Source organism: Terrapene carolina, unplaced genomic scaffold (genome assembly GCF_002925995.2).
Source record: "Terrapene carolina triunguis isolate 2854851 unplaced genomic scaffold, T_m_triunguis-2.0 Scaffold139, whole genome shotgun sequence".
NCBI classification, from domain to species: domain Eukaryota; kingdom Metazoa; phylum Chordata; order Testudines; family Emydidae; genus Terrapene; species Terrapene triunguis.
In genome coordinates this window covers 10,164,089-10,182,647 of record NW_020664490.1, presented here as the reverse complement: position 1 = coordinate 10,182,647, position 18,559 = coordinate 10,164,089, and the positions used below count along the sequence as shown (strand labels likewise).

Below are 18,559 nucleotides of genomic sequence, written 5' to 3'. Positions count from 1 at the left end.
CAAAGTAGGACCAATCCCCAGACAGATTTTTGCCTCAGATCCCTAAATGGCCCCCTCAAGGATTGAACTCACAACCCTGGGTTTAGCAGGCCAATGCTCAAACCACTGAGCTATCCCTCCTCCCATGAGCCTTCATAAAATAATTATCTTTTCCTGCCGAACTTATTAATTCCACCTATTTAGTAACAAAAATTTAAAATATTCTATTTCATTAAGAAGTTTGGCTAGATTTCTTTAACATAAATGGTTGAAAATTACCTTTGAAAGATCCCTGAAGTTGCCTGGTAAGGTCAGGTCCAATTCCTCTGATTCGTAGTTCGTTAACACCCATGGAAATACAGGGTATTGGTTTAGATCATTGTACGTTCGTCCTAATGAAGAAAAAACAATCTTGTAAAAGTTATGAAATATTGCCTATTTATGCTACTGATAAACAATCCAGTAGTAAATTATCTTTATATTTGTTGTATCTTATGTTCCCAATTATCTGCTATTATATTAATACAGTTATCACCTGAAGGGAAAAACATGCTTCCAGTTGCATGTATGTGAATTAAAATTGAGAAGACAGCAGCCACATAGGTTATGTGTAAGAAGAAGAGACGAATGTTCAGAGGTGGCAAAAAAACAACAACCACATGCCACTTAATCCTATTTGATAGCCTCCGTTAGTAACACTAAACAACATTCTTAAACATCTGTTGAAATTTAAAGTTGGAAAAATCATTTTTGTTTTCGCATAAGTGTATCCGTTGTGAGGAGTGTGATACAGATGGTAAGTAACAAATAAAAGAAAGGGGTCCAAGCTGCAAAGTTCAGAACTGGATCTAGTCTCTTCCAAAGTTTGGGAGTTTGAATCTCAGGTTTTGAGATTTGGGCCCATTTCTCATAATATTGGTTTGTCCTAAGGGTTAATTGCACTCCATCTCCCACGATGGTGGAGGGTGCCTTTCCTGAGAAACAGGTGAAATTCCACTGCAGTGGTAGGAATGGGACTGTTGGTAAGTCTGGCACACTGCCTACTCAGCATGAAGCCCTGTTCTAATGAGTTTTTTAACATAGTAGTGCAAAGGGAGTAGGAGATCCGCAAGGAGCTAGGAGGATCTGCTACTATGCAGATTCTCTTATCTTCCCACCACTGGGAAGATAAACCCCATGGAGGCTCCTGCAGCCTGCAGGCTTAAGTAGCTTCTGCAAGGCAGCTCTGTGCTTGCTTCTCAATTCAGGGACAACTGCGCTCCACTCCTTGCCCCCAGTATATGTCCAGCATCCAGCCCATCTACTCAGGCTGGGTATTAGGCTCGTGATTTGAGCCTTAATAAATTATATATTATCCTCTACACGTTGGACTTAAAATCATGGAAGAACATTGTGGAGAACTATAACTGGACTACATACACAAAGTAATGTCAATACCATACGCTGTAGTTTAATCTAAAGCATTGAATGGAAGGAGGGAGGGAGGGTGGGTATGTATAGGTGTGCATGAGTGTGTTGTAACCCAAGATATCAACCAAACTTCTATTACAATAATGTTGATCTGGGCACAGTGGCAAATGAGAACAGACACAGGAATGGATTTTAAGCAGCAGCCCACAACTTCATTAAACTTAATGTAGGGAAGGAGCCCTATCCTTCCTGTCACACATACTCTCACACACCAGGCACTTTAAGTGGTTCCAGTGTGGGGGTTATAGGGCTCCTATCATATAATCCATAATTCAGGATAGCTTCTCGTCTGCCTATCCCAGGACTCAACTCACTCATCTGAGACTTACCACCCTCACCCCCAATCTCACAAGTGGGACAGAGGGTATTAAAGGGGGACCTCATCTTGTGAAGATCAAGGTTTCCCCATAATCCATGAGCACAAGGCCCAAGTGAAAAAATCCTAGGTCTTTTACTTTTGGGAATTATTTAAACCACACTGGAAACTGACCACAAGTTGCGACGAACTAACGCTACTACCACAAATTACTAAATCTTTATTCCTATTTAACTTAACTGCACCTCCAGGATGCTGAGGGAGAACGGTTGCTGAAACAGAGCAAAGAGAGACTCCACATGGCCAGGATTAGGGTTTAAACTAACAAAAGGAGAGGAGCCAATCTGCTCCCTTTCTCCCACAGCTGGTCAATGATTAGCTAGAGATTCAGGAGGAAGAGAGAATACCCCTGCATCTCCCCAGCATGTATTCTCCTCCTCCCATCATCTGGAGCTGTCTCAGGGCTGGTCTACACTGCCGCGCTAGTTCGGCGGCTGGGGATCGAAGTTCCGAGTTCGATTTATCGCGTCTGGTCTGGACGCGATAAATCGAACCAGGAAGTGATCCCCGTCGACTGCGGTACTCCAGCTCAACGAGAGGAGTACCGCGGAGTCGACGGGGAGCCTGCCTGCCGCGTGTGGACCGCGTCTGAACCGCGGTAAGTTCGAAGTAAGGTATGTCGAATTCAGCTACGTTATTCACGTACCTGAATTTGCGTACCTTACTTCGACTTGGGGGGTAAGTGTAGACCAAGCCTTAGTCACCACCAGCCCTATCAAGTTTCCCATCCGTTGAGATGGGTGGGTGGAATTTGTTTTAATGTTACTTCCTAACTATTGTCAAGATTAAAAATCTCCTCAAAAAGACTGAACTTTACTCTAGCCCCAAAGCATCTCCCCCAAATCTAAGAAACAAATCCCCATTACCACAAGTAAGCAGTTCAAATTAGCAAAAGCAATTTGTAGATCCAATTTATAACAATAATTTGCAGTTAAAATCAATCAATTGGAAATTCTGAATGAATTGCCAACTAGAAGATGGTAAATATGAAAGAACCTTATATCCATGTCAACTAGCAGCTAGTAGTAGTAAGAAAACCCTCAATTATATGAAACATTAAAAAAAACAAGTCTCTTAATCCTGCACCCGCTCCCATATTGACTTACTGAGAATCACATAATATGCAACATGATTCTTTAAAAAAAATCATGTAATAAATACATGTGTGTGTATGTATGTATTAAATTAACAGACTGAAATAACCTACATTAACAATCCCCAGTCCTGCTGCAGATTTACAGCCCTGTCTCACTAACTGCTTCCTTCCAGATTCTGGACAGATTCCTGGGATACAAAAACCAGCACAGGGAAACACAGGCTTCCTTGTTCTGGGCAGTCCCACAGAAAAATCATGTCTGCTTTAGTGAAATATAAAACTTTCATTGCTCCACAAACACCCTATTTTTTCAATGAATGTTGATGAACAACAAGCATTTCTCTATTTTTACATACAGTCTCACTGATACCAATAAAAGTAGGTATTAACAGTTTTTGTGTTATTTTGTACTTTTAATAAATCAGTGTTATATCAGAAAATATAAAATTAATTTAGCTACAAAGAGAAATTGGAAAGGAAAATTGATCTAATGCCTATATATGTGCAATGTACAAATAAAGAGAAAATAAATACAAATATAGTTCTCACATAATCTCAACAATTACTACATCAGTGAATATATGCTCTGATAAGACTCCTAGAGCAGATGAACATTTATCAAACATATGATTCAAGGAGCATACAAGAATTATCAGAATAAAGGAGAGAGGGGAAAGGTGCTCAGTGGCTAAAGCACAGGAGTGAGTATTAATAGTTTTAGTTTTTCCTCCCTGCCTTTGCCAAAGTTTTGAAGCAACACCCTGGTATAGTTGCTTGACTTTACTGTGCCCTCATTTTCCACATTTGTAAAATGGGATATTAATTTCCCCTCCCTAAAAGGGTTTAATTAATTAATATTTGTAAAGCTCTTGGAGATCCTCAAATGAGAACATAGGAACATAAGAGTGGCCATACTGGGTCAGACCAATGGTCCATCTAGCCCAGTATCCTGTCTTCCAACAGTGGCTGGTGCCAGGTGCTTCAGAGGGAATGAAAAGAACAGGCAATCATTGAGAGATCCATCTCCTATTGTCCACTCCTAGCTTTTGGCAAAGTAAACAGAGGCGAGGGGCACTCAGAGAATGGGGTTGCCATTGATGGACCTATCCTCCATGAACTTATCCAGTTCTTTTTGGAAACAAGTTATAGTTTTAAAAGAAAGGTGCTGTAGAACTGCAAAGAATTTTATTATTTTAAAATAAATGTGCTGATGTTGTATTCCCATATCATAATCTTGATTGAAGCCAATGGGACTACTTGCATGAAATAGTTAGCAGTTTGAGCCTGATGTTGGGCCATCACAGGAATCTTTCTCCCTGCTTTCCTCTGAACTCTCTGTACTTCAACACTACTGTACGGGTTGTTCTTTCATAAATGAAGAGGAGTATAATTATGCCATACCATAAAGCAACTCAAGGAGCAAGACTACAATAAATGATAAAATATTTAAAATAAAATAATTTAACTACTGAATCCATAAATCACTCATATAATTTATTCTAACATTTATTTATACATATTCACTGAGAGGTAGTATGGCCTAGTGGATTAAGAAAAGAATCGTAAATCAGGAGACCTGGGTTATGACTTGCCGTGTGGTTTTGGGCAAGCCACTTAATCTTTTTTTGTTTGTTTCTGATCTGTAAAACAGGGTGGATAATATTTCTGTCTCACCCTCTCTGGGGTGTGTTGTATTAATTAGTTAATATTTGTAAAGTAGTTGAATATATAAAATACTATATAAACACTAACCATGGCTGGTATAAATGTTATTTATAAAAGGTTATTCAATATTCATTCAACAATTTTATACTATTAACATATAAAATAAATTGGATAAATGAATGTTAATATACATTGTGACTGTAGACATAGTATGTACAAGATGTTATAGGGTACTGTATTTACGGATATCTGGATGGACAACAGTGATTTAGTGATATTATGGGATTATATATCCATAATTCTAAACATGCATAAATATCACTCAACTCCACAAGGAACAATCTCCTGATTGATTTTGATCCTGCTATTATCATTTACTGACTATAAAGAGCATACAATATTTCACCACAGTACCACTTGTTTGGTGTTTGTACATAAGAATTGCCACTGTTTTGTTGAATAATTATAAAACATAAACCTGTACTGCTTTTGGTAGACATTGTACCTTTTCAGCAGTTGCAGATTTTTCACCAGCTAAGCTTTTAGAGATTAATGTTAAAGACTGAATATTAAATATTGCAAGCCTATGACACTAATCTACTTGAACAATAAAACTGAGGTACAGTAAATGAGATCTCAGAAATACTGGATATGTTTCTTTATTAAAAAAAAACTTTTTAATTAAACCATCCAATTTAATGTTTTTATATGGCACTTTAGTTTTGAAGGTAAAGTGATCTAGAGACAGCTGACAAAGAAATTATAACTGCAATTCCGTGGTGAAAATGTTAATGACAGCAAAATATTGTTTAATTAGATGATTGCAGCATCTGGATTAACACTCTTTAAGAGCGATGTTCCTGTGCTTGTCTGCTTCTTCACACTTTACAGACATTTTGTCATCTCTAGGTCATTAGGAAAGAATTTTTAATGATTTTTCTAGAAGCAAGCAGTTCGAGTTACATCTAATTAGATGACAATAATAAGCCCAACACATGCAGTAGCTAAATATATACATAATTAACCAGTGAGGGCTTGTACATCACAGGGTAAAAAAGTGGAAAATGCTAAACAGGAGAAAAAAGAGGAAGGGGGTAGAAGTTGGTCTACATTCATTACCTGGATGTACCATTTTCCCCCACAAACCTTCAGAAAAGAATAATCCCCAGTCTTTACAGGAAATCATTTAAAAGGAACTCTGTACATAAGTACTCCCCATATTTGTTAGAAGCCATGGCATACAGGGATTTTTTTTTTAAATGTACGGTAATTTACATACCTTAAAAAAAGCAAAAATCAGTTAAAAGTCTGGGAATTAGATTTCAAATTTAACACGTTAAAACCTGGGCACCAGAGAGAGACCACAGCACAGATTTGTAGTTATAACACTCTCTCTCCAATTCTGATTCTTGTATCTTATTGTTTTTTGATTATTTGAAAGGTTCTCCCACCTATATTCTTACCAAGTGAGAATAGTAAGAAAAGACTTTTTTTGTGTGTGTGTGTGTGTCATCTAGAGTGTTCAGTTTACACACATTCTGTTAATATATCATAAGGCCTTTTTTCCTGTGAATCTGGAGAAAGAACACCAAGTCAATTAGCATAGTTACTACTCCTTCAAAACTAAGGAATCCTTGAGAAGGGGTTGGAGGGAGTTTGACCAGGAAGGTTTATGTCTACAAAACTAGGACAAAAACCAGGGGCACATATAAAACTGAGACTGATTGATAAATAGCAGAGTGCAGTGTTTACCTTTGGAGAAAAAAATCCAAACTCCCTTAAAAAAACCAAAAAAACCCCCAGAGCTGTAAGCATGATGAAATATGCTCAAGTCAGAAGAGGGGCCAGGGAAGAGGTGAAGACCTTAAAAATGAATAAAAAGGCAAGAAAATAGGCGGCTTGGAGGTTACAAAGACAGGTTGAAACAAGACGTTGGAGATTTTAGAAAATGAAGAGGGCAATTTTGAATTGAATTTCCAGAGGGACAGGAAGCCAGAGAAAGTTATGGAAATCATTTGTCCTTGAATGCGAGTGCTCTGGACCACTTAGGCTTAGAGAACAGTGATTTAGGAAGAGAGAACTACAATAGTTGACACAGACAGTGATTAAGGTCTGAGTAAAGATTGTAAGAGAAGCAGAGTTAAAGATGAAAGTGGACAGTGTTTCAGAGGAGGTGATAGGCAGACTTACAGATAAGAAATAAAGTGGCACAATGAAGGCGTTTCAACGAAAAGTAATCAGTATATGAAGGATTGATAAGGAAATTATGCAATAGCTAGGAACTGAGAATGTGAAGACAGGCATATTTTTCATCAGGGAGAGAATTGAGGATCAAGTCGTAGATTTTGGTGTTTGGTTCAGTGATTCTGTTGCAGAGACAGCAACCAATTATCCAAAGCTAACAGTATTACAAGTGGGCAAAGGAGATCTTATGTAAAAGGCAGAGTCACAGATGTCAAGAGAAAGGAAATGGGTTTGTGTCAGAAATCCCACTGGTGAATGTATCCAGCAGTTCCCAAGGCTACTGTGTTTGAATGATTGCAATGAAGGATAATATGAGAACATGTGGATGATTTCTTATGGTTTCATAAAGTGCTAGATGCCAAAATTGGTATAATGGCAGGAAGAAGGATAAGCTACAAAAGAGTGGACAAAAGAAGTAACAAAAATACTTGCTAGTTGAAATCTATTGTTTGTGAGAAGAGGAAATATAACCAAAAGAGCTGTGAACTATTTACCAGGATACAATTTGGCAAACATCCATGCTACTTAAGTGGCTAACGTGTGACTCAGATGAAATGAACAAGTCAGTTAGCAGATGCACAGTGACAGAAAAAAAGAATTAATGGGGGGTATATCTCTCAGTGGTTAAAGATGAGGATATTAAACAGGATGGTGCCATTTAAACAAACAGCTAATGGTCTAAAACTAGCCCATCACTGTCTGCATGAACATTCTGGGTAAAAAAGCTTGCACCTTTAAAACAAATATTTCATATTTGTTTCCACTGTGAAGGACTATAAATCTAAAAGTAAAAGAGTGTTAGAAATCACACTTTCAGAGAGAAAGCAAATAAAATATGCAATGTCTCTATTTAGCAAGACATCATCTTTACCACAAGATTTTATAATTATATTAAATGTTCCAAAGTTGCCTATGAAATTGCACACATCACATTTTGTTTTAATTGACTGACTCACAGAGCTTGTTGAAGGTGCTCTCCTGCCAGCATTGGCTATATCTTTTGCTTGAACCTTGTGCATTTGGACAGTTATCATCTCTACTGTTTTCAATGTAGGGAAAATGTTTTGTAGGCAAGGGCATTCCCACACGTTTTTAAGTCTATAGTTTCTTTTTGAACTGAGCAGTTGATTAGGCTGTCAAAGATAAATGTTATTCTCTCTTTCAAGACAAAACATTGAGAACATTCTATGAGCAGCAGAAGAGAAGGCAGAGAATATAACAGCTTTTGGAACTGAAATGTATTCTGTAAATTAACAGTTTTGCTACTTACTAAATGAACTTTCAAAATGTAAGAAAGCAAGATAAACATGATTTCACAGTGATGCAGATGCATTTGTGGTTTTTCATATGTACTTTGCATGGAAGGCCGCGCCTATTTCATAATAATTTTGCACCATTTGACAGCTGTTATAGAAGAGATTAAGAAGATTTATCATGTCGCAAGAGTTATAGGACTATAAGAGGTGATAGGACTACAGTGTATGAAGGCTGGAATGAGCCATTTTCAACAAAGAAAACACTAGTGTTTGCTCCCAGCCCCATAGGAAGGATCTGGCCTTTTCTTAAGTACCTTTGGGGGGGGGGGGTTAGGAGACGGTATGGTGGTACCACATTTCCAGCACAGCACAAAGGCTAACATTACCCAACTTGGAAAAGTGAAAAGTGATTAGAGAATTTGTAGATCATTAAGGAAGACTCTGGCAGTAGTTCCAAGCAATGCAGACAGGTTTCAGAGAAGGAGCAGCTTTAATTAATGTGCTGCATGAAACGGGAAAGCTCCTCAAACATTAATTGCTTAACACCCTATTCACATCCTACTCTGGGTAGTGTGCACAGGAGCTAATGAAGGGAACTCATTTAACATAACATGCATTATGGTCTTCTTTGAATCCTTTACTAATCAGCACATTGGCTCCCCACGTGAAAAATACAAATTGTGTTAACATGTGTGGCATCAAGACGTCATCAGCAAGGGTGAGAGAGTTAAGAAATACATTAGTCAATCTAAGATTGACCAAAAGGATCAGGGAACATAGCTTATCTTCTTCTGAAGACCTAGATCTTTACACAGGTTAGGCAATATTACATGCAGATGAAACATCCCTTATCTAAATTTTAGTTTGAATGTCTATTACAGAAAGGCTTAATTAAAGTTGGATATTAATCATCAAAATGTGGGAAACATTTGGTTAGACAAGAAGCACTGCATCTACTGCACAGTGAGATTGTGAGGCTATGTCTATACTGGCAATTGAACGAAAAAACTTTTGTCTTTCAGAGGTGTTAACCCCTCCCCCCCACCCTGAAAGACAAAAGTTTTGCTGCAACAAGCACCAGTGTGAACAGTGCATTGTCGGCAGGAGCGCTCTTCTGCTGACAACGCAAACTCCACTAGTTGGGGGTGGACGTTTTTTGTCTGCAGGAGAGCCGACAAACGGCGCCTACACTGCATGACTTTTAGTGGCATGGTTGAAGAGACACAGCCATGTCACTAAAAGCTGTGTAGTGTAGACATAGCCTGAGGCAGACAGAATTTGCAAGCTTTCAGAAATTTGATGAATTCACAGCTGGGTGAGTACAGGTGTGTCACATCACAAAAAGACACCATCAAAGTAGCGATCAATTCTGTGTTCAAAAAAAGGAAAGAAGAAGAAAACACAAGCACACAGACAAGCAAAAATAAGAAAAACAAACCAGTATTTCTTCAAATCTTGCATTCAGTAGCAGCTGGGTATCTAGAGTGTAAATGTAGGGCCACACTGTTACAAGGGAGTTGAATGATGTGAAACCAATTACAGAGAAACCTTCCTTAAGTCCCCACCCAAATGACTAATAAAAAAGCCGGTCTAGCTGAGGTAGTCTTTAACTACAGGTTAAATAACAACTTTACTGGAAACCCTTGGGATACTTTAAAGAGGTCTTTGAAGTTTGGAGCTTGTCTACTGAGGGAGACAACTGTCAGTATAATATCACTGTGATTTCTATACCACTTCAGACATAATCATGTCTTCCAAGTCTAGATGTGTTGGTGATATCTGTAAGCATAAATGAGTGGGCATTTCAAAACTGATTAATAATGTACAGTGATTTATCAAGAACATGCTTTAAAAAGGAGCTTTGGAGTGTGTCCACTATCATTCTTTGACAGGGTAACAAGCCTTGTGGATGTGTGGGAAGTGGTAGACGTGGTATATCTTGACTTTAGTAAAGCTTTTGATTCCATCTCGCATGACATTCTCATAAACAAACTAGGGAAATGCAACCTAGATGGAGCTACTATAAGGTGGGTGCAAAACCGGTTGGAAAACCGTTCCCAGAGAGTAGTTATCAGTGGTTCACAGTCATGCTGGAAGGACATAACGAGTGGGGTCCCGCAGGGATCAGTTCTGGGTCCGGTTCTGTTCAATATTTTCATCAATAATTTAGATAATGGCATGGAGAGTACACTTATAAAGTCTGCAGATGATACCAAGCTTGGAGGGGTTACAAGTGCTTTGGAGGATAGGATTAAAATTCAAAATGATCTGGACAAACTGGAGAAATGGGCTGAAGTAAATAGGATGAAATTCAATAAGGACAAATGCAAAGTACTCCATTTAGGAAGGAACAGTCAGCTGGACACACACAAAATGGGAAATGACTGCCTAGGAAGAAAGTATCAGAGGGGTAGCCATGTTAGTCTGTATCCACAAAAACAATGAGGAGTCCGGTGGCACCTTAAAGACTAACAGATTTATTTGGGCATAAGCTTTTGTGGGTAAAAAAATCCACTTCTTCAGATGCATTGAGTGAAAATTACAGATACAGGCATAAATATATACTGGCACATGAAGAGAAGGGAGTTACCTTACAAGTGGAGAACCGATGTTGAAGGCCAATTCAGGGGTGGATGTGGTTTTAATATTTATTGAATCATAGAGAGACTGAGAGAATGACACTAGAGCCTGGTGATTAGGGCACCCACCTGAGAAAGGGGACACACAGGTTCCATTCCCTACTCCAGTTAATATTTAATTATTTATACAAAGAAAGTGGAAAAGTTTCAACAGGAAAGATTGAGACCTACTCCATAATATCTTCCTATAGCCTAGCAGTTAGGGCATTCACTTAGAAGGTGGAAGATCTAGGTTCTAGTCTTTGCCTCACATCTGGCAGAACTGGGATTTGATCCTGGGATTCCTGGATAAGTGCTCTAATCACTGAACTATTGGGCAAAAGGGGCACACAGTATAACCACCATATTTTCCTCCTGCTTCTCCAGTGATTTTGTGAATGGTGCCTACATCTCCTTGTGAATCTAGCCCTCCCCCCACCCCAAAAAAAAAAATTTTTGGAGCCAAAATTATTTGGTGAATTCATGTTGGATTTGTGAATGGTTTTGGTCGGCATTTTTTTGGCAAATAGATTATTGGTGTGAAAAAATTCACCCAGTTCTAGTCAGAGGAAATGAACAGGTGAGGTGTTAAACCTGGTTTTAGATACATGAGTTCCTTCAGCTCTCTGGCCTGAGGAACATATTAGGGAGAACCATCTCAAGCATGAAAATGAAAACTAAGTCAAGCGGTGTGTCAACTGCAACACTGGAGTACAAAGTGATGTTGATATGCTCGGTGGAGTTAATTTTATTCCCAATTAGAGCTCATTGCTGTGGGATACATGAGAAAGTTTCCCTATGGTGAGATTCATGAGCAATTTATGAGATATGCTGCTGGAGAAATAACAATGACCAACATTTGGTACATTTTTTGTATATCATTCAGAAAGCTGCATCTTTTTTACTTTTCAAATCACTCCTGTTACCAATACATAGAAAACAGGAAGATGGAAGTGGGATTGCCACAATTACTGTTTAATTAGTGACAAATGCCAGAAAAACTCTTATTTTACTAATAAAGAATGGCTATCTATGGAAGTTATTTCTCATTTTAAATACCTAATCTGATATTATAATTCAGTACAAAGAACTAAAAGAGAAAAGATGCTGTAAACTAATCATACCACAATCCAGGTGACAACTGTACTAGGCGGAATACTGTTGTTATTCTGCTGTCTAGTTGCTGTTGCTGAGAATGACGAAGTAGCGAAATTACATTTTCCCATTATTATTTCCAGACACTCTCTGGCAATGGTTTGTTGACTCTAATAAAGCTTCAGACAAAGCTGTCAGCAGAGGAAATGGCAGAAGCAGAGCAAGGAACAACCTTCACAACAATAAATGAATCTAAACCCTCAGTGATAGGTTGTGCATTTTCTGATAAAATTTAATGTGAGTGTTTCAGAATCTATCATAAAACTGCAGCTGAATTCCAGAGGGATAAATATATTCTATCAAGTCACGGTACTCAAGATTTTGACAAACATAAACATATTATGAGGGATTAAAGAGTTAGAACCTTACCTGCTATAGTATTGAGGAACATCAAGTATTCAAAGTTAGAAATCTCCCGTCGCTGCCAGCGCTGAGTCATGTTGGAGGACTTATAAAGCTGTCTGGGAGTGGCCAGAGATATTCTCCTGGGAATTAAATGTAAAGAATGTTTATTTTAAGAGACTCGTTAAATTTTAAAATACAGAGCAAACTTATTGGTAGGATTTACTTGACAGTGTCTCAAAGCCTTTTTATTCTGTTTAATGAAGTCAACAAAACACTACCACTCTTATTTGAGCAATGAATTTTTATTATATAAAAATCTCTATATATTTTATTTTAGCAGTGCTATAGCATTGCTAAAAATGCTAAACCCTCTGAGCCTTGGTTTTCCAGTTTTAAAATAGGATAATACTATTTCCATATATCACAGGGTTATTTTGAGGATAAATACATTAAGGTGAATGAAAGATGGCTTGGAGTGCAATATATTCCAGAACCACAGATGGAGGATATTTATACACCAATGAAGTTAGTGAATCCCCTCCCTGAAGCCTGCCTATCCCTGCTTTCAACCCCAACAGGCTCCAAGAACACCAGAGACTTTATCTTATATTTACTGTAATGGGGGCAGGGTTTGTTGAGGAAAGAAAAGAGGGGGCTGTGGAAGAAGGCAGGAATTATTCCTTTTAGCTGTTGGAGTTAACCGAATTCAAAATTAAGAGTGGTGTTTGCTTGCAAAGCCTGAGAATTGAATTCAGGGCAAGCATTTATTAATTTATTGTTATTATTATTTATTATTATTATTATTATTAAACTTTTATGCTGTGGTAGCATCCACAGCCCAATTCAGGTTCAGAGCCCTATTATACAACACATTGTACAGACAGAGTTAGACACAGTCACTGTCCCAAACAGAGTTACCAAAGTATACATTTTAGCTCCAATACACAGCCATAATAACCCCCATATTTATGACTTCCAGACTTTATTACTGAGATTCCTATCTAGTAATGAAGCTACACCTCATAAAGCTCTGTTGGTATGTCTATAGTCAGAACTCTGGTGTGGTTCCCACCGCCAGGAGAAATATGCTAGCACTCATTGCCAAAAATTGTAGTGTAGCCATGGTAGCAAAGGCAGCAGCTTGGGCTAGCCATCCAAGAACGTACTCACAGGGTCTGGACAGGTTTGTACTCAGAGCTGCTACTCCCTCCTGCTGCTGCATGTGCTACTGCAGCTACACTATTTTTAGTGCACTAGCTTGATGGGAGCTAGTGCACATATGTCTCCTCAAGCTGGGAATCACACCCCAGCTCCTAGTGGAGACACATACTCTAAATGGTATAAAACATAGCAGCCCATCAGCTTAGCAACACATACAGGTTACCACCGTTAATAGTCAAGTCTGAAATCTCTGTCCCTCCATAGGAATAATGCTAGCTGTCTAAGAGATCGCTTTGTGCTCCATGAGCATGAACGTCCACAACAGCTACATTTCAACAGAAAAATAAAAATTGTTGACTAAAAGGGGGAGATTTGAGAGTGCAGGAAACAGAACTTTCACAGCAGCTTGACCAAGTCTCTGGAACTTACTCCTACAAAAGAGTGTCTGTGTACCTCACCACTTTCAAATTTAACTCAATACTCCTTTCTTTGACTTAATTTGTCCTGAATAAGTTCTTTACATACACAGATACACACGCTCTTTCACACAGAAACAAATAAATCCTATAAACTAAGCAAGCTATGTCTCCTACAAGCTAGAAAGGAAGAATGAGATTGTTATTTCTATTCTTAAATACTTTGGAAATGCTCAGATATTACAGTTCTAAGGCCCATATTAATAACTAGGCATATGGAAATATTGTGTACATATATTTTACAAGTGAAGAATATAATTATGTATTTACAGATCTCTAAAATGAAGATATTGCTACTTGACAAAATATACCTTTTAGAAATACAGTATGATCACATTTATGATAGACCGTTTTATGGTACTGACCTCAACCTTAGCTATATTGGCCCCTGGCTTTATGGGTGTTTGTATAAGTTTATACTTAGGGACTTTTATATTACAATTTGACACATCTAGGCCCTTTTGGACACAGTTTAGTATATGGATTCTTGACTCAAACACTAATATCTCTGCTACTGTAAAGAGTCCTGCTCAGAGATTTCTCAGTCTGTAGATGGCTGAAATAATAGTCCATAATGGCTCCAAAGGAATCAGTCAGGTCTAAAGATGTTAATTTAGCTAACGTGTATTCAGGCTTATGTGTATGCTGCCCTTTTAAAGGAACAAAAGGCAAAAAACTCAAAAAATTCAGTGCTGCCAAGTCAGCAGAACATCTATTATTTATTTTATTAGGTTGAGGAGCATCCGGATCCATGAGCAATTCCTGGACAGTGTCCATGTGGAGACAGCTGAGGTAGCTGTCCCAGTACACAGGACTGCTGACACACCACTGGTGGAGGAGGAGATGGCTCAGGGTGGACACTGGCAGCTGGTTACTTCTGGCAGCGGGCAGTGCACCACCCCTGCCCCGAACCCTCCCACCGTGGTAATAGGTAACCGTTATGCTCTTCTTGATACAGCAGAAAAGGAATCACCCCCTACAGTAGAGGAGGAGAAGCCTCGTACCCCTAAGGCTGGGAGGTCTGCTGCCACCACTGCGAATAGAAACGTAGGGTAGTGGTGGTCGGAGACTCTCTTCTGAGGGGGATGGAGACACTCATCTGTCGCCCTGACATTTCATCTCGGGAGGTATGCTGCCTGCCGGGGGCCCGTATCCGAGACGTTACGGAGGCATTGTCAAGGATTATCCAGCCCACTGACCACTACCCCATGCTACTCATCCATGTGGGCACAAATGATACTGCAAGGTGTGACACTGAGTGGATCAAGAGCGACTACAGGGCTCTGGGAGTAAGGGTGAAGGAGTTTGGAGCGCAGGTGGTATTCTCTTCGATTCTTCCTGTCAAAGGTAGGGGCCCGGGCAGAGACAGGTGCATCGTGGAGGTGAATGCCTGGCTGCGAAGATGGTGTCACCAGGAGGGCTTTGGCTTCCTCCACCACGGGATGCTATTCCAGGAAGGACTGCTAGGCAGAGATGGCGTTCATCTTTCGAGGAAGGGAAAGACCCTATTTGGACACAGACTGACTAACCTAGTGAGGAGGGCTTTAAACTAGGTTCGACGGGGACAGGTGAGCAAAGCCCACAGGTAAGTGGGGAACATGGAGACCTGGGAGATGGTCGGAAATAGGAAGGAACGTGGGCCATAATGGCAGAGAGAAAGGAGGGTCAGGGCAAAACTGGGAGGCAAGATCAAATCAGTATCTTAGATGCCTATATACAAATGCGAGAAGTATGGGTAATAAGCAGGAAGAACTGGAAGTGCTAATAAATAAATACAACTATGACATTGTTGGCATCACCGAAACTTGGTGGGATAACACACGATTGGAATGTTGGTGTGGATGGGTACAGCTTGCTCAGGAAGGATAGACAGGGAAAAAAGGGAGGAGGTGTTGCCTTATATATTAAAAATGTACACACTTGGACTGAGGTGGAGATGGACATAGGAGACGGAAGTGTTGAGAGTCTCTGGGTTAGGCTAAAAGGAGTAAAAAACAAGGGTGATGTCATGCTAGGAGTCTACTACAGGCCACATAACCAGGTGGAAGAGGTGGATGAGGCTTTTTTTAAACAACAAACAAAATCATCCAAAGCCCAAGATTTGGTAGTGATGGGGGACTTCAACTATCCAGATATATGTTGGGAAAATAACACAGCGGGGCACAGACCATCCAATAAGTTCTTGGACTGCATTGCAGACAACTTTTTATTTCAGAGGGTTGAAAAAGCTACTATGGGAGAAGCTGTTTTAGACTTGATTTTAACAAATAGGGAGGAACTCGTTGAGAATTTGAAAGGAGAAGTCAGCTTGGGTGAAAGTGATCATGAAATCATAGAGTTCACAATTCTATGGAAGGGTAGAAGGGTGTACAGCAAAATATAGACAATGGATTTCAGGAAGGTGGATTTTGGTAAGCTCAGAGAGCTGATAGGTAAGGTCCCATGGGACTCAAAACTGAGGGGAAAAACAACTGAGGAGAGTTGGCAGTTTTTCAAAGGGACACTAAGGGCCCAAAAGCAAGCTATTCCGCTGAGTAGGTGTAATGATGCTGGTTCTGGCGGGATCCAACTGAGAGTGCCAATTCAGGATAAATTGCTTAAAGCAGGGCAGTTACAGCCCAAGGCTGGGGTTTTTCCACCTCTAAGGCAAACCAAACCAGCCAAAGAGGACTTTGGTCTCACCCCACTGGCTAACCATAAGTCACACAAGCAATTCCCTTAGACACTCCAGTTTCCCAGTATCACCACCAGTGCCACTCGTTATGGGGATGAATGGTTATGAAAACCAATACCCCAGTAAAAGAAAAAAAAGGTTCTCTCGATCCCAAAGGACCAAGCCCCAGATCCAGGTCAATATACAAATCAGATCTTACCCATAAATCATGCTGTTGCCAATCCTTTAGAATCTAAAATCTAAAGGTTTATTCATAAAAGGAAAAAGATAGAGATGAGAGCTAGAATTGGTTAAATGGAATCAATTACACACTGTAATGGCAAAGTTCTTGGTTCAGGCTTGTAGCAGTGATAGAATGAACTGCAGGTTCAAATCAAGTCTCTGGAATACATCCACAGCTGGGATGGGTCATTCAGTACTTTGTGTAGAGCTTCCGTTTGTAGCAAAGTCCCTCAGAGGTAAGAAGCAGGATTGAAGACAAGATGGAGATGAGGCATCAGCCTTTTATAGTCTTTTCCAGGTGTAAGAACACCTCTTTGTCCTTACTGTGGAAAATTACAGCAAAATGGAGTCTGGAGTCATGTGGACCAGTCCCTGCATACTTTGCTGAGTTGCAAGGCGTACTGCCTTCTCTCAATGGGTCAATTGTATAGCTGATGGTCCTTAATGGGCCATCAAGCAGGCTAGGCAGAGCTAACACCAACTTGTCTGGGATGTCTCCCAGAAGCATAGCATAAGTTTGAAATACAGACAGTATAGAGCCAATATTCATAACTTCAACTACAAAATTGATACACACATGTAGACAGCATAATCATAACCAGCAAACCATAACCTTGTCTTAGACACCTCATTTGACCCCCTTTATACAAGATTTGGTGCCACTACAAGACTTTGGTTGCAACCATGTTCTATATGGTCCCAGTTCAAATCAATAACGTGACAGTAGAAAAGATAGGAAATGTGGCAAAAGACCTCCTTGGCTTAACCACGAGATCTTGCATGATCAAAAAAATAAAAAGTAGTCATATAAAAAATGGAAACTAGGACAGATTTCAAAGGATGAATATAGGCAAACAACACAGGAATGCAGGGGCAAGATTAGAAAGGCAAAGGCACAAAATGAGCTCAAACTGGCTACGGGAATAAAGGGAAAGAAGAAGACTTTTTATTAGTACATTAGAAGCAAGAGGAAGACCAAGGACAGGGTAGGCCCACTGCTCAGTGAGGAGGGCGATACAGTAACAGGAAACTTGGAAATGGCAGAGATGCTTAATGACTTCTTTGTTTCGGTCTTCACCGAGAAGTCTGAAGGAATGACTAACATAGTGAATGCTAATGGGAAAGGGGTAGGTTTAGAAGATAAAATAAAAAAAGAACAAGTTAAAAATCACTTAGAAAAGTTAGATGCCTGCAAGTCACCAGGGCCTGATGAAATGCATCCTAGAATACTCAAGGAGCTAATAGAGGAGGTATCTGAGCCTCTAGCTATTATCTTTGGAAAATCATGGGAGACGGGAGAGATTCCAGAAGACTGGAAAAGGGCAAATATAGTGCCCATCTATAAAAAGGGAAATAAAAACAACCCAGGAAACTACAGACCAGTTAGTTTAACTTCTGTGCCAGGGAAGATAATGGAGCAAGTAATTAAGGAAATCATCTGCAAACACTTGGAAGGTGGTAAGGTGATAGGGAACAGCCAGCATGGATTTGTAAAGAACAAATCATGTCAAACCAATCTGATAGCTTTCTTCGATAGGATAACGAGTCTTGTGGATAAGGGAGAAGCTGTGGATGTGGTATACCTAGACTTTAGTAAGGCATTTGATACGGTCTCGCATGATATTCTTATCGATAAACTAGGCAAATACAATTTAGATGGGGCTACTATAAGGTGGGTGCATAACTGGCTGGATAACCGTACTCAGAGAGTTGTTATTAATGGTTCCCAATCCTGCTGGAAAGGCATAACAAGTGGGGTTCCGCAGGGGTCTGTTTTGGGACCGGCTCTGTTCAATATCTTCATTAACGACTTAGATATTGG

At 39.6% G+C, this 18,559-nt stretch overlaps 1 protein-coding gene across 1 annotated transcript in view; it reads right to left on the bottom strand.

Moving 5' to 3' along the window:
* LOC112121265 (neurobeachin) overlaps window positions 1-18,559 on the bottom strand; it is a 959,539-nt gene that overhangs the window by 128,427 nt on the left and 812,553 nt on the right. The window contains exons 43-44 of the mRNA XM_029911962.1: window positions 12,229-12,344; window positions 259-371 (exon numbers count right to left, since the gene is read on the bottom strand). Of these exons, the coding sequence (XP_029767822.1) occupies window positions 259-371; window positions 12,229-12,344 (229 nt within the window). The remainder of the gene's footprint in view (window positions 1-258; window positions 372-12,228; window positions 12,345-18,559) is intronic.